Source organism: Populus alba, chromosome 12, assembly GCF_005239225.2.
Source record: "Populus alba chromosome 12, ASM523922v2, whole genome shotgun sequence".
Lineage (NCBI taxonomy): Eukaryota > Viridiplantae > Streptophyta > Magnoliopsida > Malpighiales > Salicaceae > Populus > Populus alba.
The window spans coordinates 111,529-136,377 of NC_133295.1; the positions used below are offsets into that span (position 1 = coordinate 111,529).

A 24,849-nucleotide genomic window follows, 5' to 3' on the forward strand; every position below is an offset into this window, starting at 1 on the left:
GTAGTGGCCACCATCCAAGTAACCCCGAATAATGCATATTCCCGATCATCAGAATCGGAAAACTTGACCAAGAAGAAGTCGTTCCCCAAATCTACTAGCCCTGAATCGCCCTGGATTCTCCAGTGTTTGTAATCTTTTCATCAGATATGTATAGCCAGTCTTCCTCCCCGTGACTTTAACTGTTAAAGTTTGTCTACAAGGCTCCCTGATCGGTTTCTTTTCTTCAGCAGACAACTTAATCAAAGGACACTCCTCATCTCCTTCTTCTTCTTCGTCATCATCCGAAATATTGTAATGCTTCGTATGATCCTCATTGGACTCGTGATCGATATAAGAAGCATAAACCAGTATTATTCTGGATTCCTCAATCTCGGGCAACCATCCAAAAATAAAAGAGTAACGTCTGTTTTGGGCCAGAGAACCACTTTCAGATCTCCAGTCTTCCTCCCCGTGACTTTAATTGTTAAAGTTTGTCTCCAAGGCTCCCTGGTCGGTTTCTTTTCTTCAGCGGACAACTTAATGAAAGGACACTCCTCATCTCCTTCTTCTTCTTCGTCATCATCCGAAATATAGTCATGCTTCGTATGATCCTCATTGGACTCGTGATCGATATAAGAAGCACTAAACGAGTATTATTCCGGATTCCTCAATCTCGGGCAACCATCCAAAAATAAAAGAGTAACGTCTGTTTTGGGCCAGAGAACCACTTTCAGATCTCCATCCCCGCCACACTTTACTAGCTAGCTAGGTTGCTTTTGTCTCGCTTTTCATGATTTTTGCAGTTAATATCGCACCAGCCTCCGCTTGCGGACAGTGATATTGAACTGTACTGAGTCAATCGACCAATTCTAATTAAGCATTGAAACATCATTTCAACCATTAAAAACATCAGATTGATGTTTTTCACATGGTTGAAACCACATAGCCAAAACCATGTCTAACAAAAAAACCAAAAATTTGAAGTCCGAATAAACTTACATCCTCTGGATTTTCATTAAACTGGCAGACGGATGCATAGACTAGACAAACGTTACATACTCGACAATTCACCTAACACTAGATGAAACAAAAACCAAATCATGTAGAATCTCGAAACACTATGAATCAAAAACAATAAAGAAAGGAATTAATACTTAATTTCATTTAATTAACAATGAACTTTGACTATATATGCAGCTGGTAAAAAAGTTTTTTTGTTCGCACTTAACTTTAACACGCCTGCATAACAAAAAGATAGCAAATTCCAACCCCCTCCAATTAATTAACTTCCCAATAGAAAAAATTTAAATCAAATCAATCATATTTTAAAAATAATAACAATAACATGATTTATGTGGAACAAACTAATCATATTATAATAAAGTTAAATTACATTATTAAATAACGACTTAAATGCATTAAAAAAAAAAAAAAAAAGGAAGGAAAAGGTCCACCGGCTAAGCTTCCATGTGCAACTATAAATACATTAGGCGTGTTGCAGAGCTCTCTCATCTTCCTTGAAGCTGCACACATAGCTATAGTTATTGCTACTCCCAAGCAGCAAAACTTGAAGTTTGCATCTTAGTGCCCTCTCCTAAATTTATAATAATTTGCTGCCTTTTTCATCTTTTGTTACTGCTTTTATTTAGTAGCATGGATACAAAAGTCCTTTCCTCTGGCATCCAGTATACAAACTTGCCGGCAAGCTATGTTAGGCCGGAATCTGAACGTCCCCGGCTATGGGAAGTTTCAACGTGCGAAAATGTTCCGGTCATAGATTTAGGTTGTCAGGAGAGGGACCAAATTGTCCAACAAGTTGGCGATGCCTGCAAGAATTATGGCTTTTTTCAGGTTAGCTACTTTCTATATCCCCCCCCCCCCTTCTTTTGTTTTATATTTTAATAGTAGTGGAATATTTTAAAAATAGTCATATCAATCCTTCTATTACTTAATTATTTTAGCATGATGATTAGATGGAGTATAGATCATAGCTAAATAATTTGAATAGTGAATCTTTTGGTTTATGAATGGCAGGTGATCAATCATGGAGTGTCTTTGGAAGCAGTGGAGAAAATGTTAGGAGTAGCCCATGATTTCTTCAGCTTGCCAGTTGAGGAGAAGCTGAAGCTGTATTCTGATGATCCATCGAAGACAATGAGACTTTCTACAAGTTTTAATGTGAACAAGGAGAAGGTTCACAACTGGAGGGACTATCTGAGACTCCATTGCTATCCTCTTGACAAGTATGCGCCTGAGTGGCCTTCTAAACCTCCTCCGTTCAAGTGAGTTCTCTCTCTCTCTCTCTCTCCTCCTAGCTCCTCCTCCTCCTCCTCCCTCTCCCGCTCAAAACACAGTCATGCAGAATAGGGCACACCACAAACATAGGGAGAGCTACGTTTCAGATACCTTGGGTGCATGCACTAGTGGTGCATAGAATCTGCCACATCCCTTTCTGTCATAACTTGCCTTTTTTTCTTTTGTTTTCCATAGTTAGCATATATTAGCGAAAATGCACCTAAAAATATCTTCCTTGCTCATGAAATATTAAAATAGATAACAACATTTCACTACTTTATTAAAAATAAGTTATATTAAATTTAAAATCATTGAAAATAACTGTTCAGATATCATATTTTGACGAACATTTCAATTATATTTTATTATTATTATTCAAAGTTCATGATTGTAAATTTAGAACGGTTGTATAATTAAAATATTAATGTAAATTTCGAGTATTTTAAAAAAGATTTTTAATAAAACTTCTCATTTTGAAATGGAAAAAATTAAAAACATGTGGTGAAAGTTTGGGTTCGGGTTAGAGTTTTTCTTACCAAAGATCCACGTGTGAGTGAAAGTAAAGAAGACATAAACCATATCCAATAAACTAGTCCTAGGTTTTAGTTCCAGTACATGAATATAATTGCATAGCAATTATTGTACTGTCCGAGAACTCTAACCTAAGCTCCGTTGTATATTTAAATTTGATTAATCCCTTATTAAAGATATCTTTTGAGTTAGCGCTCATCACTCCACTTTATATAACTTTCAAAAATTCGATAAAAATCCAAACAAAAAGGCTATATATATATACATGTTTGGAAGTTTAGGTGAGGTTATTTTTTAAAAGTATTTTTTATTTTAAAATAAGAGTTTTAAAAAAATTATATATTTGATAAAAAAAATTAAAAATAATTTAAATAAAATAAAATAAAAAATATGATTTTACCACAGCCGGAATACTCGTATTAAATTTCATTCTAGAAGCAAGTAGTAGCAGCTTTGATCAATTGCAATTTATTCACGGGCCCCAAGAAAAGTCTACTCTCCCACTCTAAAAAGTCATTTCTACCAATTTAATTTAATTTTTTTTGCGGTCCTATATGAGCAAAAAAGTATTTTGCGGTCCTATGTGAGCACATGCGGCACGAAAAAGGAGGATTCAAGGGATCTATAGCCCTCCTGTTTTTTCAGTCTCCCTTTCCATTAATTAGAGCAATTAGAGAAGGGTTTAGACTAATCAAGAATTATTTATTGCACAGTTAAGGACCTAATTGCCACGACATGAAGTCCATGGACTCCGATCCCTAAATTTCCAAGGATTCTTTTTTTCCAAATTTGAATTTGAAAGATTTTCATGGAAATCTCGCATCTTTAACTATTTGAACATCTCTGGTCACGTTTGTTGTTTCCATGGCTTTAAAAAAATGATTTTTTTATTAAAATTAATTCTTAAAAAATATTTTTAGATTGTTTTAAATATATTAATGTTAATAATGAATTTTAAAAATTAAATAAAATATTATTTTTATATATTTTTTAAAATAAAAAATACTTTGGAAAATAAAAGGTATCTTTTTTTATTATCAAAGTTTTGAATCTAAAATCTGAATTATTCGAAACATCCTTAAAGAGTAATCAAATTGGCAAACTCTTAGGCACAATTCATGCCTTAAAGAGTCCTTTTTAGCCTGTAGGGTCCACGAGATAGAAAATCCACTATAACGACAAAAAAAGTGCATTATTGATAAGAAATATAATCGAAGGAATCACTCACGTTTTAAAGCAGATTTCTGTATATTAATAAGTAGTAAGTAAAAGCTAAAAGGTGAGGTGTATGGAAAATATTGTTTTTTATATTTATTAATTTACTATATATTATAATATTATTTTGTGATTTTAATTTTTTATTTATTAATTTAAGGAATATATTTATAGGTATTTGGAGTTGATAATTTATTTTTATTTTTATTTTTATTTTTTTATATGGTTATCACAGTATTAAATAAATATCTCAGCATTGGGTCGGTATCATTAAATTATCTTAACAGTAATATGATCTATTTTTAAAAAAATTTAGTTAAATAAAAAATAATTTAAAAAAACTAGGTTATTAAACTTTGTGGGGTCGATGACCTGATTTACGAGTTTGGTGAGGCAACCCTTGTTACCTTAGTTTTTAGTAGTGGTTTTCCCCCTTTTTTTAATTATATAATTGTTTATTTTTTTTCTTTATCATATAGTTAAAACAAATAATTTTTGAAAAAAAAAATAGATTATTAAATTTTAAAAAGTATATAGATCTATTAACGAAATTAGTGAGTTTAACTTTTATTTTTTAAAAATTTTATCTTTTAATATTAGGCTGGTTTGAAATTTAATTTCATAGTTTTATTTTATTTTCTATGAGGTTATTATAGTTTTTAAAATATCTCAATATTGGTTTGATGCTCTATTGTACAATTATTTATTTTTATTAGAATATAATTAAATAAAAAATAGTTAAAAATAATTTAATTTTAATAAAATTTATTTTTCAAGTTGCGAGTATAACATATTGATACACGTTATCTCTTTCATGAATTTATCAAGAATACCCATCAAAATCAAGCTGCATGATTGAATATAATAATACAACTAAAAAAATCTTCATACTTTTAATATTTTTTTATTTTAAAATAATAATGTGGCTCGTAATGAAGCATGACCAAAGAACTAGTGTATGAGTGTATAAACTCAGCCCATCGTTTACTTCGATGGAGAAGAAAAGTCGACAGTGCCATGGAGTCCACAGGCATTAATTAGGAGATGGGGTTAAACTCTGTAGCTGTCATAAATAAGTAGGGTAATAAATTCATGGAAAGTGATTTGCCCAACGCCATCATCTGCACTCGTTTTTTTTTTTTTTTTAGTTTCAATCTGTATTTTTTAAAAAAAAAAAAAAGAAGAAAATCATATGCTTTTTTAACCCTTTTTTTTCCCAAAAATAAGGTTGAAACTAAAAAATAAACAGATCATATACAAGTCCATAAATCCGGTTCATCCTCTCCTTTGATTAATTACAAGTATTATTCTTTTATAGAGCACTAATATATAACATTACAATATATCAAGAAATTAATGGAATAAATTATTAAATAAAATCCCTTAATTATTTATAATAGTTGATTAATTAGAGAGTCAATCTCTATAGGCTTGAAAAGTTGTCATGAAATATTTATTGTTCTAGCTCAATGGTCATTTTTCACTTTTCCCACAAGGAGTCATGAAAATGTTTTACCTAATCTTAAGACGGCTGGTGGATCGATTGTTTATTCTTCTTTATCTCTGTTTCTCTAGTTAATAAACCATTCATTTTTACCATGATTTGATTGCATTACTCTAGATATTTTCAATATAAAAATCAAAATATACCATGTAGAGAATATATATATATATATATATATATATATATATATAGAAAGAACAATGCTAAAATCACTTATAGCATATTAGTATTTTATTTTTCTTTCTAGGTTTCAAAGGTATCTTATAAGGTAGGGTTGGATGACTACACAATAAAAATACCATTTTATTTTAGTCATTTATGGTTAATTTTTCTGTTATGAATTCCCATGATAAGATATAAAAACTTAAGTTTAATTTATTATTTATATTACTTTTTAATATATTTTTTTAAGTAAAATTTTTTATTTTTACTTGAAATTACACATACAAACATTATCTTATATTATTAATTAATTTTAATTAAAAAATATAATAAAAATGATAAAATTCAACTTTATAATTATTTGATTATTAAATTAATATTATATAATATTATATTAAAAAACTATTTCAACTCAAAATTTTAAAATGTTGAACGAGGTATTTAATTTTATAATTGTTTCATTATTAAATTTAATTTTATAATATATTATTTTAAAAAACTATTTCAACTTAAAATTTTAAAATACTAAATGACGTTTCAATACATAACATATGTTATTCCTTTAAAAGATGTCGAACATAAAGCAAACATTCTTAATGTGTGTTTGTGATTGTGATATAAGATATTTTTTAAAAATAAATTTTACTTGAAAATATATTAAATTAAATTTTTTTTAATATTTTTTTAATGGTTTTAATTAATATATTAATATAAAAGGTACAAAAAATATTTAAAAAAAATTAATTTAATATTTTTTCAAATTAAACATCCAAAATTATTACCACCACCACACATATATATATATATATATATATATATATATATATATATATATGCCGGCATTCTAGACTTCCCTCTCCAAAATTATTAAACTACTTGTCTGTCTTTAAAGCAACTTGGGGCAAGAATCTTGGCAGCGTGGGTCCAAAACTTTAAAAATTTAAGTAATCAACGTAAAATACAAAAACGGAGACTTAAATTATGAGGTTTTGGGCAATTATTTTATAATCCAACGGCTATGACGCTCTATTGATGCACTGGATGAGATCACACCATTGACATTTTTGATTTCTTGCATATTAATAAAAGCTTTTCTTAACGAGGTGGAAAATGATGTCATGAACTGAAATCGTGTTGACGTAAGAGAACTGAAATATGCCTTAGTCCTGCATATTCCATCTACCTGTTTATGACTTTATCCTCCATGTTTTGAAAACTTATGAACACGTTCCTTGATTTTTCTTGACCATTATTCTTTCTTTGTTAATTTTTGGTTCGCGGGTTGGAGATATCTTCGGATTATCTTGCTCATCAATCGAGAATTTTTTTTCTCGAGATGATCTTGGTGTTTCCTGAATGAATTTTACGCATTAAAGAGAATAAATTCATTTGGTTGATATTGTCCTAGTCTTCGAAACTCAAAAAATGAAGAAACAAACCTTTTTAATCATCAAATATTCCACCGCTTGGTGTTACCAATATTGTTTTATTACAAGTTTGAAGAAACGAAGGACTAAGATATAATAAGTTCAAGATCCAGGACTTGAGAATAATTCATTTAAATATTATAGTGATATTGGTCAGTCGACGAAACAATTAAATAAGGTAGGGTATGGTCTGCAAAAGTCCCTAGTTATTAGCCAACCCTCTTCCAGAAAGATCGATGATGTGTTGTGCGACCGATCTATACTTAATTTGTCCAAATAAATTAGGTCTCCTCTTCCACTCTTTGCTGGGGTACCACCGGTCTAGTTTTTGTGAAACAAAGACACTTAGCTTGTGTATAAGAATAGCTCTCTTATTATGTTTAGAAAATAACTCAAAACTAAACACTGCAAGCTTTCGTTGTGATCATTGTTACAACTCAACAATGATATTTATATCAATTCTAGTACAGCTTTCCTATTTCTATTAGAACTAGATAACTCCTAATTCTATTAGGATTACATCAAGCCTATCTTATCCTAACTACTCTTGTATAGGATATCTTGGGCTCTCCGTAATGTTGAAGCTTATCCAACATTCTCCCTCTTAAGCTTCAATTTAGCTTCGGTCATGTCTTGAACTCCTATCAAGCTTCTCATTTCTGCAAATTTGATCTTCGCCAATGCTTTAGTTAAGATGTCCGCCTTTTGTTCAACTCCCGGTACGTGTTCCACATCAACAAGTTCCATCTCAATGCACTCTCGTATAAAATGGTAGCGTTTATGAATGTGTTTGCTTTTACCATGAAATACGGGGTTCTTGGTGAGTGCTATTGCTGATTTGTTATCAATCTTGATGATGATATGCTCGGTCTTCCATCCGGTGATCTCACTTAACAGGTCTTGAAGCCAAATGGCTTGTCTGGCTGCTTCCGTTGCTGCCATGAACTCAGCCTCACATGATGAAAGAGCAACCGTATTCTGTTTTTGTGAGCACCAAGTAATTGGTGAGGATCCAAAGAAGAATATATGACCCGTAGTGCTTCTTCCATCATCTTGATCAATATTGTGACTGCTATCGCTGAACCCAATGATTTTCTTTGATCTCCCACGATTAAACTTCAAGCCAAATGCCACCGTTCCCTTCAGATACCGTAGTATGTGCTTCATTATTTCACCATGTGACTTGCGAGGGCTTTGCATATACCTGCTAGCAACTCCAACAGAAAATGCCAAATCGGGTCGTGTGTGTAATAAATACCGTAAGCACCCTACGTTCCTTCTATAACATGTAGGATCTATCTCTGCTTCTTCTTGTGCCTTTGACACTTTCAGTCCAAACTCCATAGGTACTTGAGTCGGATTGCAAGTTTCTAAACCAGCTTCTCTCAAGATCCTTCGCGCATAACCTTCTTGTTTAATTTCGATTCCATCTTCAACTTGTTGTACTTCAATACCGAGATAATAGGTGAGCCTTCCAAGATCTGACATCTCAAACTTTGTTGACATCCCAGCCTTGAATTCACTTATGACTTTGAGAGTGTTGCCAGTCACAAACAAGTCATCTACGTAAATAGCAACAATGAGAAGAGTTCTTTCCTCTTCCTTGCGATACACGGAAGTTTCTTTTGAGCACCTCTTGAATCCCATCTCCTTCAAGATTTGATCTAATTTTGTGTTCCAAGCTCGAGGAGCTTGTCTCAAACCGTACAATGCTTTCGATAGTTTGTACACCTTGTGTTCTTTACCTTTTACTTCAAAGCCTTCGGGTTGCTCAACATAAACATCTTCTTTTAATTCTCCATGTAAGAATGCTGTTTTCACATCTAAGTGATGAATTTCCCATCCATGTGATGCCGCCAATGCAATCAACAATCGAATAGTTTCAATACGAGCAACTGGTGCAAAAACTTCATCGAAATCTATGCCGGATTCTTGGACATATCCCTTAGCCACGAGCCTCGCCTTGTATTTGTTGATAGTCCCATCCGCATTTTTCTTGATTTTGAAGATCCACTTGAGACCAATAACTTTTGTCTCACTCGGTTTATCAATTAGAGACCATGTCTTGTTTTTGTTGATAGAATCGATCTCTTCTTTGCATGCTTGTCTCCATTTTGCTGAACCCTTTGCTTCTTTATAATGACTTGGCTCATCATTCATCGAAAGTAGAAGTCTCTCACATTCTACAGAGGCTTGAAGAACATAATCATCAAGGTAACGTGGTTGACTTACTTGACGAGTCGATTTTCTTAGCGGTTGCTCTGTTTGTTGGGTGTGCACATTACTCTCATTATCGTGATTGCTATGAGAGTCTTCGTCTGTGTTGTTGTCGTCTTCATGTTCATGATTATGATGCTCAAGATCATGATGCTCAAGATCATTTAACTCATTGCTTTCGGTTTTTGTCATGATCTTGGTGTTGATCATTGGCTATTACCGTGGGTCCTTCTCCTGCATCCACAACTTCACCCCATCTCATGTAAAACATTCCCGGATCCCTCCTTGGTTCGTCTCTTGATTCATTCCAGCTCCATCTTGTCTTCTCATCAAATACCACATCACGACTTACAACAATTTTTCGTGTCGTTGGGTTATAAAGTCTATAGGCCTTGGATCCCGGCTCAATCCCAAGGTGCACTAGTGTCTTTGATCTGTCGTCCAGTTTCTTGAGGTTTGTAGCTTCAATTTTTGAGTATGCTACACAACCGAAAACCTTTAAATGTCCTAGGTTCGGTTTCTTCTCTCGCAAGCATTCGTAAGGAGTCATGTTTTCAAGGGCTCTTGTTGGTACCCTGTTGATTACATATGTAGAGTGGCGTACTGCTTCCCCCCATAGATAGTTTGGTACCTTCATTGCCTTGAGAATGCTCCTTGTCATCTCCATCAACGTCCTATTCCTTCTTTCTACTACACCGTTTTGTTGTGGTGTGTAGGGTGCTGTGAGATGCCTCTTGATCCCGTTTTTCTCGCAAAATTCATGGAACTCCCTTGAAGTGAACTCACCTCCTCTATCAGTTCTAAGAGTTATGATTGTTTTCCCAAGATCCTTCTCTACTAGACTCTTAAATGCCTTGAATCTACCAAACGCTTCACCCTTTTCTTTTATCAAGATTGACCACATGTATCTTGAAAAGTCATCTATGATAACAAATATATATTTGTTGTGAGCAATGGTTGGTGGTGTTATGGGACCACATAGGTCTGCGTGTAGGAGTTCTAGGGGTTTAGAGGCTCGAAACATAGATGTCTTTGGAAAAGATTGACGAGCTTGTTTCCCGACTAAACACGACTCACACAATCTTTTTTCTTCTCTGATTTCCGGCAAGCCATGAACTATCATTTGTTGGGACATAGCTTTGATTGTTTTAAAGCTTATATGTCCTAACCTTGCGTGCCACCTCCAAGTATCGTCTTCTATCCTCGTGTGTAAGCAGACCGGTTTTCCAATTTTTAGACTTATTTTGTAGAGTCTATTGGCTGAACGTATGACCTTTACCAAGAGTCTTCCACTTGGATCATGGAGTGTCAAGTAGTTTTGTCTCATCCTTACATCACACCCGGCTTCCGTAGCTTGTCCTAGGCTTAGGATATTGCTTTTAAGTACAGGAATGTAGTAGATATCGACAACAAGTTTTTGTTCCTCCGTTTTTGCTTTGAAAAAGAATTGAACCTTTCCCTCCTATTTCAACGCAAGATCCATCTCCGAATTTCACCTTCCCTTTTATGTTCTCGTTGAGTTCCAGGAAATAAGTCTTGTTGCCGGTCATGTGGTTGCTTGCTCCATTATCAAGATACCAAACTCCGCCTTCTCCTTCGTTTGTTTCGTACTTCTTTGGTATGACATTTTCTTCATTTAAGAACACAACTTCGTGCATATAAAGGGCTGGATCGGCTTCTTCCGTTTCTACTTTATTTGCTTCTTGTATCCTTTGTGTTCTTTCAGGGCATGTGGAGGCAAAGTGACCAGGTCTATCACAGCGATAGCAGATTACTTTTGATCTATCTTTCTTTTCTCTTGTTTGGTTTTGATCACCTTGAGTTGTTGTCCGTTCTTGTGGGTTGAATCTTCCTCTGCCTCGTCCTCTGTGCCCTCTGTATCCTCTTCCACGTCCTCTCCCTCGTGATGCTGTAAAACTTTGTTGCTCTGAATTTGCGTATAGTAGCTTGCCTTGTGTTTCTCCGTGATTCTCCTCATTGAGAATTCGTTCTTCATAGGCTTTGAGTCTGCCTATAATATCTTCAAATCCTGTTTTGTTCAAGTCCAGAACTTGCTCGAGAGAGGCTATGATTTGGATGTATTTACTTCTTGGCAAACTATTGAGAAATTTCTTCACGAGTTTTGGTTCCTCAATCTTTTGTCCAAGTGAAGTTGACTTTGACGCTAGCTCAGATAACTTACCCGCAAAGTTATCTATTGTATCCGTGTCCTTCATCTTGATTCTTTCAAACTCAGACATTAGAGTTTGAAGTCTTGCTTCCTTGACACGATCAGCACCAAGGTTACGAGTTTTGATTGATTCCCATATCTCTTTTGGAGAGTCTTGTTCGCCTACTTGCAAGATAAGAGTCTCCGGGATGGATTGAAACAATAATCCTATTGCGACATCATTCTTGTGGGATTCTTTTGAACCAGGTTCAATTGTTTCCCATACCTTATGAATTCGCAACAAAACTCTCATCCTCATGGCCCATACTGCATAGTTTGTAGAGTTTAACATGGGGCATTGGATTGAAGAGGGGATGACTTCCTTTGGTTGTGGAGGAGTGGTGTTGTCTCCCATAGTTTGGTTTTCAAGTTGTTTGATCGATTCGCCTACAGCTCTGATACCAATTCTAGTTTTTGTGAAACAAAGACACTTAGCTTGTGTATAAGAATAGCTCTCTTATTATGTTTAGAAAATAACTCAAAACTAAACACTGCAAGCTTTCGTTGTGATCATTGTTACAACTCAACAATGATATTTATATCAATTCTAGTACAGCTTTCCTATTTCTATTAGAACTAGATAACTCCTAATTCTATTAGGATTACATCAAGCCTATCTTATCCTAACTACTCTTGTATAGGATATCTTGGGCTCTCCGTAATGTTGAAGCTTATCCAACAACCGGCAGACTGATGCTGATCATTCATTGATGCCCTAAGATCATGGTTATCTTATCCCCTGTTTGTTTTTTTCAATGTTTTGGACAATTCCACAAGAAATAAAATGAATTCATCTATGGAGATCAGTGCATATTGCTTTCTTGATTATAAAATTCTGTGGAACAATTACACAATAAATATCTTTCTCTGTCATAACAAGGCTGATGACACGGATAATAGCGATTTGAAGTTGATTTATATATAATGTAGACTTCTTAATTGATAGTATCTATATTTTAATTTTCAAGCTTCTATGATGCATTTGGTTGGTGACCATATTAATATATTTGGTTGGAGAAATAAAGATAATAACATAAAATAAATTTATTTCTCAAATAGTTTTAAAATGAATTTTTATATTTTTTCTGTTTTTATTATCTTCATCTCTCTTATGTATCCTGAAAAAGTAACTAAATGTTATCATAAATGATGTCCAAAACTCATTGTATCTTTCTTCAACCCGAACAAGCTACGACTGATATCGTGAGGTGATAGGTTGGCTATGAAGTGTTTAGGCTAACTTTGAAAAATCCATAGAGTTCATGCTTTGAAGTTTGCTGTTCAACTTCAAGGTACGTGACGAGATTACAATGTCGTGCACAATCCAATAGGATTGATGTCTTTTAGATAGGGCTAATGACGTGGCAAGAGTAAAGGAAAGACTCCTGTCTTCATCTGCTATATAATTAATGGTTTTTTTTTTCTTTCTTTTTTGGGAAAAATATATTATTTATAGGCAGGGTGGATGGTTTTAAACGCAAACTCTGTTTCTTGTCAAGACATGATCGTAATTCAAACATGCTGACTATTATTGTAGAAACATGTCGGGCTACTTGATGTTGCTTCTTGATGTATACCTGATTTTGGGGATAAAAAGTATTACTTACATCAAGAATTTCTTCCATATTTCAACTGAAATTTTTCCTGTAGTCTCATCGTATCACTAGTAGGCAATACAGAGAGATGGATGAACTTTTATGCCAAATGGGGCAATTATATCCTCAACTTCCATTGGTTCATTGTTGAGTTTATTCTCCGTATGTTCATGATCTATGATCTTCTTGGATGTGTGACTCTCGACTCACATGTTTATCATAATAGTACCAACTTAATTAGTATTAATGTGCTGTAGAATTATGATCTAATCATGTGAAATCTGCTGTATGAATAGGGACATTGTAAGTAGTTATTGTATACAAGTTCGAGAGCTTGGGTTTCGAATACAAGAACTGATATCGGAGAGCTTAGGCCTCGAGAAGGATCATGTAAAGAATGTCTTGGGTGAGCAAGGGCAACATATGGCTGTAAACTTTTATCCTCCATGTCCAGAGCCAGAGTTGACTTTCGGATTGCCAGGACATACCGACCCCAATGCCCTCACTATTCTACTTCAAGACCAATCAGTAGCAGGCCTTCAAGTCCTCAAAGACGGGAAATGGGTAGCTGTTAATCCTCATCCAGATGCATTTGTCATTAACATCGGTGATCAATTACAGGTAAACACTCATTTCTTCTTTTATTTGAGGGATCATTGGCAACAAACATTCTAATGCTATAATGTTGATTGGTGCCATAACACATGCAATGGGAGATGCAAGAGTGATCGCAGACACTAGGCAATGGACTTCTTATGAGTTTTAGTGACTGCAGGCACTAAGCAATGGGAGATACAAGAGTGTGTGGCACCGAGCTATCACGAATACTGACAAGGCAAGGATGTCAGTTGCTTCCTTCCTCTGTCCATACGATGACGCATTGATCACCCCGCCAAAAGCTCTCACCGATGATGGAACTGGAGCCGTATACAGGGATTTCACATATGCTGAATATTACAAGAAGTTTTGGAGCAGGGACCTGGATCAAGAACATTGTTTGGAACTTTTCAAGAACAAATGAATAGTACACATTTTACTAGTAAGTGATACTAATCACCTTATTATTGCTGCAATTTGCTAATAAATTCAGGTCGTGGAGGCGGGGCCAGAATTGACGTTTCTTTCTTTTGTTTTCTGAAACCCTGCAAGGACGCATCGCCGACATCAACCTTAAATTCTTGTTCATTTTGTGAAATAATGGCAGTTGCAGGCTCGTTTCTAGGATATGTTGTGTATCGTTACAGGCATCAGGCTACATCTGCGAACTGGGAAGGTTTTTTGTCACTGTCGCAGATGCTGAGCATTCGAATTTGTTCCAATCGGTACTGTTCGATTGTTGGTGTCCATGCCACCTCTTGTTGATTTTGAATTTCCATTCATGTCCTAATAGATGTTCATTAGTAACAGTTGTTGTAATCAAACAGTATCTTTTGCAATTTATTTTAAGCTGGCATTATTATCAGAGACCTAAACCATGGAGTTCCCTTGTTTTTTTCTTTTTCTTTGCGAGGGTGCCAAAGACTTCCTCTCATTGTCTACAATGTTGAATCTCCCTCCTCCACTACAGTTCTTGTAACATTACTATAAATCTTAAAGGTCTGGTCATTTCACTCAGCACACACTATTAATCTTCTTAAATTTTACTGTTGATATTCTGCTCAAAATTTTGTGTTTTTTTTCAATATGATCCTTAAAGTTTTTTTTTGTGTGATTACATCTTTTTTGGTCAAATTCAAGGATAACTAAATCAAATTTGTTGACCAAAGATAAAATTAAAAGACATGGAACTAGAGTAGAAAAGATGTCATAAATAAGTGATGGTTCCAAAGTTCATCCATAATGCTTACTTCAATCCTCAAACTATACACCCTACATAAATTTGATCCCTCAATATGTTTTCAATTAAATTTTGATAAAAAAAAGTTTATTTTTATTATTTTTTTAATTTTTAATTTAAGAGAGAAAAGATACGCCGCTGGAATTCAACGATAGAAATAAAAAAATCAACTACTATTAATGGGTTATATTTGTTGAGGGAAGTTTCAATTAGGTGTTTTGTAACCTTGAAATGACCTAAAATAAGATTTAAACTTGGAAAGGTTTTTGATTTCAGGTTGATTTCAGGGTTTTTTTTTTGTTTTGTTTTTTAAGGCTATTTATAGGTTTGTAAAGGTGTTTAAACTACTTTTTAGGTGTTTTCAGTCAAAATAAGTTGAAAATAGATTTTTAGATAAAGAAACAAATACCTCATTTTTTTTATCCATCGAATATGGAGAATTCTAGGTGATGCATTGTCTATAATATTTTTTTTTTTAAAATAATGAGCAGGATCACATGTCATTTGCTATAGTTATGTTTTAAGAAAAAAAAATAGGGTAGGTGAATGGGCCCTTCCTCCTTGAATGGGTTCTTCACTGGCTTGGCTTGCTAGGCGTAAGAATACTGGACTTCTTTTTTTGTAGTTTTTTTTTTTTTAAAAAAAAAAATCATGTTTATGTTTTTTAAATTTGAGTTATATTTCGATTAATACCCTTCTCTTTGATTTTTTGTTTTTTGTATTTGGCTTTTTTTCTTAAATAGTAGTTTTTTAAATTATTTTGCATGTATTTTGTTTTTAGAGAGGTTATTGTAATTAATCTATAATTTTTTATATGTTATATATAATTGAAATTTATTTTTAAAAATAAAAAATTATTTATTTTTAGATATTATTTTTTTATAAGTACGACCTTGGAAGATATTAAAAAAAATCAGAGTATCTGAACACATCTTTATTATTAGAGAAGCATTCATATATTCTTGCAAGAAACGAGATAAATTTTATTTTATTTTTATTTTTTTCCATAATATGCAGCTATTGAGTCAATTTAGAGCATAACAAGGCAATAAAAACATTTTCATTTTTTTTAATTTATTGACCTCACATTATATCATATACCAGTTCTATAACAAAGCAATCAAAACATCAAAAAGCATTGTTCGGAAACCCAGAATCAACCTCTGCCACAGGCCTTGGACCTTCATGAGGAATTCCATGGCATGTGATGCATTGAATGCACAGCACCTTAATTATTTGGAAACCTTGAAGGCCTTCTGGGTCCTGTCTTCCCCACCGATGCAAATCATCAACATTACAACATCAGCATGCATGACTCTCCTGGTGGCAAGGCTTGGATCACCTTCCCGTTGCCGGAAGCGAATCATAGCAGTGATCCGCAAGAGTACTTTTAAGCAGCGTTCATCGCTCCCTCCCTCCAACTGCAGGCATGCACACACACAATGACACGAGGCAAATCAAAGTTAATTCCCTTAATTGACTATATATTCTGCATATTCCCTTGGAGAAGATCATATCCACTACAGCTCCGGTCTCTCCACCAAGATCCACGGATGATGGCCTTCAAAGCCTCTGTGAGTCTCAAGAATCTTCTGCATGGTAATATATTCTGGGCAGTGTTTGTTTAACTTCCCTTCTTTTAATTGCCTTTTGTTACTTGGGCTTGAATAATTGAGTTACGGCCTAGAGGGTTACAAGAAGCCGAATATGCTAGAGGGGAAAAAAAACAAAAAACTTTGTTTAGAATAATATAAGATGGATATATAACTAATCAACAAAGCAATTTTTTTTATTTTTTTGTATCAATTTTTTTTTTTTTTTACCATTAATCACATTTGAATATATAAACCATTTTTTTAGTTAATTGAGAGATTTATTAAGATTATGTTTGGTATATGGATAATAGAGGTTAAGATTTATCCTTCTACCATTTAATCACATTTGGTTGATTTTTTTTTTATTATTATTATTGGGGGTACCATAAGCATCCTCAAATAGAGCAATATTAATATAATTCATCAAATTAATTTGTTATTGTTTCTTACAAAACAACAACAACAACAACAATTTAAGTATTTATCCCTTTGTCTCTCTTTTCCACTAAAATTCAACTCTTCAATTTATGAGTAAACCAAAAAATGATTAAAAATATATATATCCTTGAAAACCATTTTTATAATAATAATTCACCGTTATTTTATATTCTCGTACTAAACACCACCTAAACTTATTTTAAATTAGTACAAAGTAAAGTCAGGCCTATGTGCTACTCTCTGTCTCACTTGCTTCACATGTGACTAATGTGAGACTTTGATTTTATTATTGAAAATTAACATTAAAACTCTTTCTTTAAGTGAAGATGTTAATTTGCATTAAAACAAAATCCTAATGAATCATTAGCAAATATTAAAAATATTAATTTAAATAAGAAAATGACTTATTAGATATTTAAAACAACTTCAAAATATAGTTAATATAACTAACAGATAAGCATCCGTTAGAAACAAGTTTCATATATATATATAAACAAGTCCAAAAATCAAATAAATAAATAAAAATAGAAAAAAGAAAAAAAAATCAAACTGATTTGTTTTTTTCTCAGCCCAACTATTAGGCACTCAAATAATTGACAAACTTTAATAGGCCAAGCCCAGATATTAAGCCCAAACAGATGGTCAGATAAACAAGTCAGAATTACAGAATATTCGGTATACGGTAATTTCTGCTTTCTGTTTAATATCAAAGAAAAAAAATCATTTAGTTAGATAAAATAGTTTTTGCACTCAATCTTGATTCAAGCCTTAATTCTATAGAAGATAGCAAATAACTTGTTTTTTTTATTTATAGATAACCTGTTTTATTTTGTATTTAATCTATTTCAAAGCAGTTTTAACTGAATATATAAGTTTTTAAATCTATATTTTTAAAAACAGTAGTAAATTTTTTTTTAAAAAAAAATAGAGCCTAAAAATTTACCTCAATATTAAAAACACACTTAATCTAATTCCCACCTGCTAATAATAGATATTTAAATTCCAAACAAGCCATGGTAGACTGGTGATAAAAAAAAAAAAAGTTCACATCTCTTTTTTAAATTCCTAGTTTGAACCTTAAATTATTAAAGTTTTCTTTTTACAAGAAAATGTTATTGTTAAATTTTTTTTACGAGTTGACTCAATTTTTTTTAATTCAGGTTAGGATTAAGTTAAATTAAATAATAATTAACTTGACATGCTCAACTTTAGACCAAGTTGAATTTAATACTTTCATTAATAGTAACTAGAAAAATGTTATATTGATAGTCTACATAAACTGGTCTAAAAATACTAATATGATGAAGATCCAATAAAGACAATCACTTAATGCTTAGAACAATACTCATAACCTTGCAAGATACATACATCATGAATTGCTTTCTTTTCCGTTACAGAAGTCTTTACTGTTTGAAGCAGAAGGCCAATAGGAAATCTTTTCACATGTATTAAGAATTTTGAGGGAGGCAGTGAAGTTATTTGAGAAAATCAGGCATACAAAACGCAATCTTAACCTTACATGTTTCATAAGAGATAGCTACTCCTCGTATAAAAAAAGCAATCACAACATCAAACGCAGAGACAGCAGCGACGTTGTCTGCAAAACCCCAAGTAACTTGGAGCTTGGAGATGGGCCTTGGAGATGGGCCTTAGGCCTTCTTGCGGAATTCAATGACATGTGTGTTGAATGCACAGCACATTACTTCAAAACCTTGGAAGCCAGCTCCCTTAGCTAAGCCCTCAAATTCCTTCTCGGTCCTCTCTTTCCCACCGGGGTTGTGCGCCAGCATGATAACATCAACGTGCACGACTCCCTTGGTGGCAAGGCTTGTGTCAGGAGCCACGGGAAGAATGCACTCCACAAGTATCACCTTGCCGTTTTCCGGCAACGCGTCATAGCAATTCTTCAAGAATTTTAAGCAGTGGGCGTCGCTCCAATCATGGCATATCCACTGTAAAAGCATAATTAACACCACATCAGTAACAAAATCAAAGGATACAGACTCTCTTGGTTGTTTATTCAAGGAGTAGGTCCCAGTAAAAAGCTAATGAATGAAAGGGAGTCGGTGGCACAGTGGTTCCAATGGATGGAAAAAGCTCACCTTCATGAAAACGGCATCTGCTTTGGGCACACTAACAAACATGTCGCCACCAACATGCTCCACTCCTGCAATCATTATCCATCAAATTCAGTCCAAAATCATAAGCAGTTCTGGACAAGCTAGCAATGGAGCATTACTGCATCCACCGAGATGATCTAAATGCTGGCAATAGACATGAGAAAAAGTCGGGGGAGTACCGGGAAAAGATGGGGCATCCTCAATGACATGGGGCAGATCGAAGTTAATGCCCTTAATCGAAGGGTATTTAGAGACGATGGTGTTAACGACAGCTCCAGTCCCACCACCAACATCCACCAAGGACGTGAGGCCTTCAAAGCCTTTGTAGGTCTCAAGAATCTTCTTCATGGTAATGGTAGAGTGGTCAGACATTCCCTTATTGAAGACCTTGTTGAATCTTGGATCCGTTCCATGATATTCAAATGCAGTCATCCCATACGCCTTGTTAAATGGAATTCCTCCTTCAAGAATTGCATCTTTCAAATAATACCTGCAACAATTAACAGAATCATGATTACATTATGCTTTCAAAAATGCACCAATTAAATGCAAAAAACAATGAATTAATTGTATTTTAACATTGCGTTTTTATAGTGTTTCACGACAAAAAAGATAGATACAAAAAATAAAACATAACATATTTAATTGAAGAGATAAATATAGATAAAATAAATGTTTTTGGACAGTTTTAAAATGGATTTATATATTTTTATATATGTCATTTTTGTCTTTTATATCCTAAGATAAATATTATCTAAATGTTTTTTTTATTCGATTTTAAAAAAAAACATCATCAAATTAAAGTATTTTTTAATTTGAGTAAAGAAAAAGCAATGCAAAGATATTTTTACTGCCTTCACTTTAATTAATGACAAACACTATATGGCAATAGCAATTACAAGAAGTGGATTTAAACTAGCTAATTAATTCTGGGCAATTAGCATATCCATTAATCCTTATGACTCAAATTTGAGAGAGAGAGAAAAGTGATGCTTTTGTCGAAGGTTCATATTTGATAACTAAAGCATCGACAGCAATAATTGACCATATTAATTTGACTTTATTTTAGATAACAATTAATATCACCATTGGAAAATACAATTTCTTTTAGCTGAAAAGGAAATTTCTAACCTAGAGAGGTAGGTTTGATGGTTATAAAAATTAAATAACAATATGTTTTCATTTTTTTATTTTTTCGGACATTAACCATGATTAACTTTAAATATATATAAAAATATTCTAATCATATCTCTCTCTTAAAACTAGAACTTTAGTGAATGCCCATTTGGAGTGGTCGATAAATTTGCAGGCAGGTAAACCTTTATGGCAAGGAAAGTGGTGGCTTGCAATTGTCAAATTGGTGGGACCCTAATGCACCCATCTCTAATGGTGTCTAGTGAGAGAGAAGTCTGTGGTGCCGATCCCTCAATTTGGTCACTTTGGATTGCTTTTCTATAGCATAATAAGATTGAGAAACAGAGCAAATGTGCAACAACATAGATCTCAGTGGAGAGTTTGTAAGCCACTTTATAATCAAATTCAATATGTAATTCAGGATTTCTTAGATTGGTGAAGACAGGATACTAACCAGCTTTCCATGAGGACCTTGTCCTGGTTCATGAGACAGAGAGGGCTGACAGAGACACCGTCCTCGTTCTTGGTCAAGAATTTACAAACAGGAGCGAGGCCATACAGTCTCTCAACCTTCCCATCAGGAAGATCTTTCAGAGAGCAGGTAAGAATGGAGTAGCTAGCCAGGAGGCGCAAGATACGGTCTAACATGACAGGCGCGTCAGGGTTTTTGGTAGGGAGGTGAGAAGCTATCTCAGATGTGGACAAGAAAGCACCAGGGCCAGCTTTAGCCATGATTTCAAGAAGGTCGAGTTCAATGGCTGTTTTGAGGATCATTGGTAGAACTGAAGCACTGGCTAGTTGCATGGCAAAGAGGTGTGCCTCTTCATCTGATACCTGAGTTGGAGTCATCTGAGTTTCACCTGTCGAACCCATCTTGATCGAGATTGAATTCTACAAGGAAACAAAAGGTTGAAGAAGGTGTAAGGAAAGGAAGTGAAAAGGCTTTCGGAGGATATGAGAATACTGAAAAGGGTGTTGCAAAGTGGGTGATATATATGGTGAAGCGCTCAACCACCTCCCTCCTCTACTTGATGCAAAATTGTCTTCTTCCTAGACCTGACTCCCTACCTTTTCTTCTATATATTTTTCCTCTTCTAATTTGCCAAACTCTTTTTTTTTTTTTTTTTACCTGTTTCAGGTGAGAATATTGGAACATGATGTACTATGTCAAGCAGGTAAAGGTTTATAAAACTTCTTTATCATGGGTTATAATTTTTTTTTTAAATACCAGGTATATAAAAAAAATTATAAATATAAATTAAAAAATTTATTCAAGTATCTAATTAAATAAATCAATAATTTTTATGTAAATAAAAAAATCAATAACTATAATTAAGGAAAAAAAATTAAGAAATAAATTTAGATCTAGATATCCAATTACATAATGAGACATTCACCCGATTATATTTACTGAACTTATTTAAATTAATAAAAAATAAATACACATCTTATAAAACTCATGACTTAAAAGTTAATACAAATAAAACTCATTGAATAAACACACGCCATATAAATTAAATCTTTATATGTGTTATATACATACAAATATTTATTTTTTGATAGTATTTCTAATATGTTGACCTTACATTATATTTTTTTTATTTAGTCAATTTCATATCTATATGATTTTATTATCATTTGATTGAATGAATATTTGATTTTGATAAATAAAATCATTAAATATAATCAGATGAAAATTATTGTTGTAATGTCAAATATTATAATTTATATATGTTTATCAATTTTCAATTTTTATCTTCATTTATTTTTAATGATTTTTTCTAAAACATAAGGTTCTTGATATGTTTGATTGTATATATTGTATAAGTCTTTTGATTTATATTTATATTTTTTTATGTACAATTACACATAAGAAAAAACTTGTATATATAATTTTTTTATATAAATAAATATCCGACACACTACATAACATAAATTAAATTGCTAATTTTATGTATAATCCACACTTTTAAGATATTAGGTCACATCATTATACTTTTAACCATTAAAAAAATCTTGAAGTTGGTAAAAATTTTGTTGATTGAGAAAAAAAAAAAAGAAGCACAACAACAACAATAAATAATAATAATAATCGTTTGCTTAATATGAGGGTTGTTTGGACTTAAAAATCATATCAATGAATCCATATTTTGGATGGCACATTCTAACAGAACCACCTGCTGAAAATTGAACAATGACGTGGAGACTTGGGTACAATCAGAATGATTTATTACATTTAAAAGCATTACCTAAAAAAAGCATGTGGGGACCTTAATTATAATAAAAGGAATCACAATAAAAAAAAAATAAACTATAATTTTTGTAAAGTATAAGAACTAAAAAGAAAATTCAAACAAGGACTAATTTGCAAATAAAAATAAATAGAAGAACTGAAATTATTTTTGAAAATTGAAGGTTTATTAAAGATGATTGTGTTAGGAGCTTGGTAAATTAATGAAATGGATGGATTATGTTTTTTTGTTTTTTAAATCCAAACAACATGTTTTGGAATCATGTTTACTACTTTACTTTCAATTATCTCACTTTAGTTCTCATAAGATTTTGTTTTTTTCATTTCCCAATGACTTGTATGACCTGTTTAAAAGTGTAATTATAATTATTTTTTTAAGTAATTTTGGTGTTGAAATAAATTAAAATAATATATTTTTTTATTTTTTAAAAATTATTTTGAGAACAACACATAAAAAAATTTAAAATATTAAAAAAAATTAATTTTTTTAGAAACACAGATATAATTGCATTTCCAAATACAGGATTTTGAAATTTCAGACTTCATTAATTATGATTTTGCATTTCTTCATTTCATTTTATTTTTGTTAAATTTCATTAATAAAAATTGATTACATTTTCAATTTTGAATGTTCCCAAGGCAAGATTTTTACTATTTGAACAAGTCGTAATGCGGAAACTGAGACATTTATTGTCTTGATTTTCATGTCAACAGACATCAGAAATCCAATCTGTATGGTAGGTGGCCTCCGACCACTATGATGGCAGCTAGGGTTCCTTAGAGTTTTAGAAAGCAATTACAACAGCATATCAGAATTCGATGAGATTAATGTAGGATCCCTCTCCTTCAATGGCCAAACGTATTATTATAGTTTTTTATTGTAATTTTTTTCAATGTTCAGCACATTAATTACCCAATTAAGAAATGATTGATCAAAAGGTTACATCTCACCTACTCCTCGGAGACAAGACGTTGCAGCCATTGGAGACTATAAAAGTGATGCTCTGTGCATGTGATTTTGACACTTCTTCTTTTCTGGAAGGAAGCTATCACTGATAGCCTAATAAATAATATTTTCATCGCAAGAAAATTTCATTGCCTTCACCAACCTCCCCACCTACTATCTTTCGTTATCTTCTTGGCTTCATTCCAAGGGAGTGTTCCCTACTCTTAAATTATTATTTTAATATTTTTTTTTAATAAATATTTTTAAAAAAACAGGTTATAATATCAAAGCAAACACTTAATAAATCTATAATTTTCTAGCCTATTGTCTTGAAGCACACGAAATTAACAAAAATTCTTGCATCATTTATTCTTTTAAAAACTAATAGGATGTTTGAAGCAAAAAAAATCTAACATTGAGACAAAGCTTAATTTCTGAGGTTCGACATCAATTAATCTAATTTGGGTTATTTGACTTACAAAATGTAAGAAAAAGTGTAACATCACGTGGCACCAAATTAATAAATTTCTTTGGCTTAATATTTTCAAATGAATAAAAATCTTTGGTTGGGATAGTATTTGATATGGTCAAAGTATATGCTTTAATATTATTTTTTTAAATTATGTCCTTATCTTCTAAGGATTTCAATGTAGTCTAAGGAAGCTTATTTCACAAGGCTTTTAAATAATTTTCAACAAAGTGGTTGCTATCAATCTAAATCCTTTTGATTGGGACAAACTAACTACTTTTTATTTTTTTTTGTTTATATTAAATTTAAATGGTGATTGAAAGTATGGTAACAATTACTTTTTAAAGTATTTTTTACTTAAAAATATATAAAAATAAAATTTTTTATATTTTTTAAAAATTATTTTTAATATCAACACAATTAAAACGATATAAAAATATATAAAAAAAACTAATTTAAAGTAAATATAAATTTAATTTTTTTTAAAAAAATACTTTTAAAATACAAAAACAAATGAATTCTTGAAATCAATGACAAATAGAAATATATTATCTTTCATGTAGCAACTACATAGAAAAATCTCCATGAAATCAATAACACTATTCCATCATGTAATTCTACTTCAATCACACACACATATATTTTACCCAATCATTCAAATCGCACCAACCCATTGCATAATATTCTAATGTTAAATTGAAATAGCTGACTGTGTAGAAGGACACGACTTTTTCAAGGAGTACAAGGGCCATATTGTGTGTTTACTTTTCTTCTTTTACCTAAAAGTTTTGAAAAACCCGACTAATTTTAGTTTAGTTTGATTTGATTTTATTAGAATAAAAATTAGTTTAATTTCATTTGACTTACTTTTTTAATTTGGTTTAGTTTTAGCTTTGTTTTTTGCTTGTTTTTTTTTTCAGTTTGA

The 24,849-nt window shown here is 32.4% G+C and overlaps 2 protein-coding genes across 3 annotated transcripts; one reads left to right on the plus strand and one right to left on the minus strand.

The window, feature by feature from the left end:
• The first annotated feature begins 1,480 nt into the window (after positions 1-1,480).
• LOC118037806 (protein DOWNY MILDEW RESISTANCE 6) lies at positions 1,481-14,675 on the plus strand. 2 transcript variants are annotated; one of them, XM_035043913.2, is made up of 5 exons: positions 1,481-1,830; positions 2,014-2,261; positions 13,431-13,755; positions 13,910-14,173; positions 14,284-14,675. In XM_035043913.2, the coding sequence occupies exons 1-4, from the start codon at positions 1,633-1,635 to the stop codon at positions 14,153-14,155; spliced, it is 1,017 nt and encodes a 338-aa protein (XP_034899804.1). In that variant the 5' UTR covers positions 1,481-1,632; the 3' UTR covers positions 14,156-14,173; positions 14,284-14,675. The 2 variants fall into 2 exon arrangements, with proteins under 2 accessions (XP_034899804.1, XP_034899805.1); XM_035043914.2 differs by having other exon boundaries at positions 14,339-14,675.
• Positions 14,676-18,317: 3,642 nt separating this feature from the next.
• LOC118037805 (caffeic acid 3-O-methyltransferase 1) lies at positions 18,318-21,259 on the minus strand. The gene is made up of 4 exons (XM_035043911.2): positions 20,713-21,259; positions 19,304-19,614; positions 19,107-19,171; positions 18,318-18,956 (listed from the first exon to the last, which is right to left on the minus strand). Exons 1-4 carry the CDS (start codon positions 21,129-21,131, stop codon positions 18,654-18,656), a joined length of 1,098 nt encoding a protein of 365 aa, XP_034899802.1. The 5' UTR covers positions 21,132-21,259; the 3' UTR covers positions 18,318-18,653.
• Between the last annotated feature and the right edge of the window lie 3,590 nt (positions 21,260-24,849).

Coding starts and splice junctions, on each gene's coding strand:
- LOC118037806 (XM_035043913.2), top strand. CDS start 1,633: ATGGATACAAAAGTCCTTTCCTCTGGCATCCAGTATACAAACTTGCCG. Junction 2,262..13,430: donor TCTAAACCTCCTCCGTTCAA/GTGAGTTCTCTC, acceptor CTGTATGAATAG/GGACATTGTAAGTAGTTATT. Junction 13,756..13,909: donor ACATCGGTGATCAATTACAG/GTAAACACTCAT, acceptor TAGTGACTGCAG/GCACTAAGCAATGGGAGATA.
- LOC118037805 (XM_035043911.2), bottom strand. CDS start 21,131: ATGGGTTCGACAGGTGAAACTCAGATGACTCCAACTCAGGTATCAGAT. Junction 19,172..19,303: donor GGATGCCCCATCTTTTCCCG/GTACTCCCCCGA, acceptor TAATGATTGCAG/GAGTGGAGCATGTTGGTGGC. Junction 18,957..19,106: donor CAGATGCCGTTTTCATGAAG/GTGAGCTTTTTC, acceptor ATGCTTTTACAG/TGGATATGCCATGATTGGAG.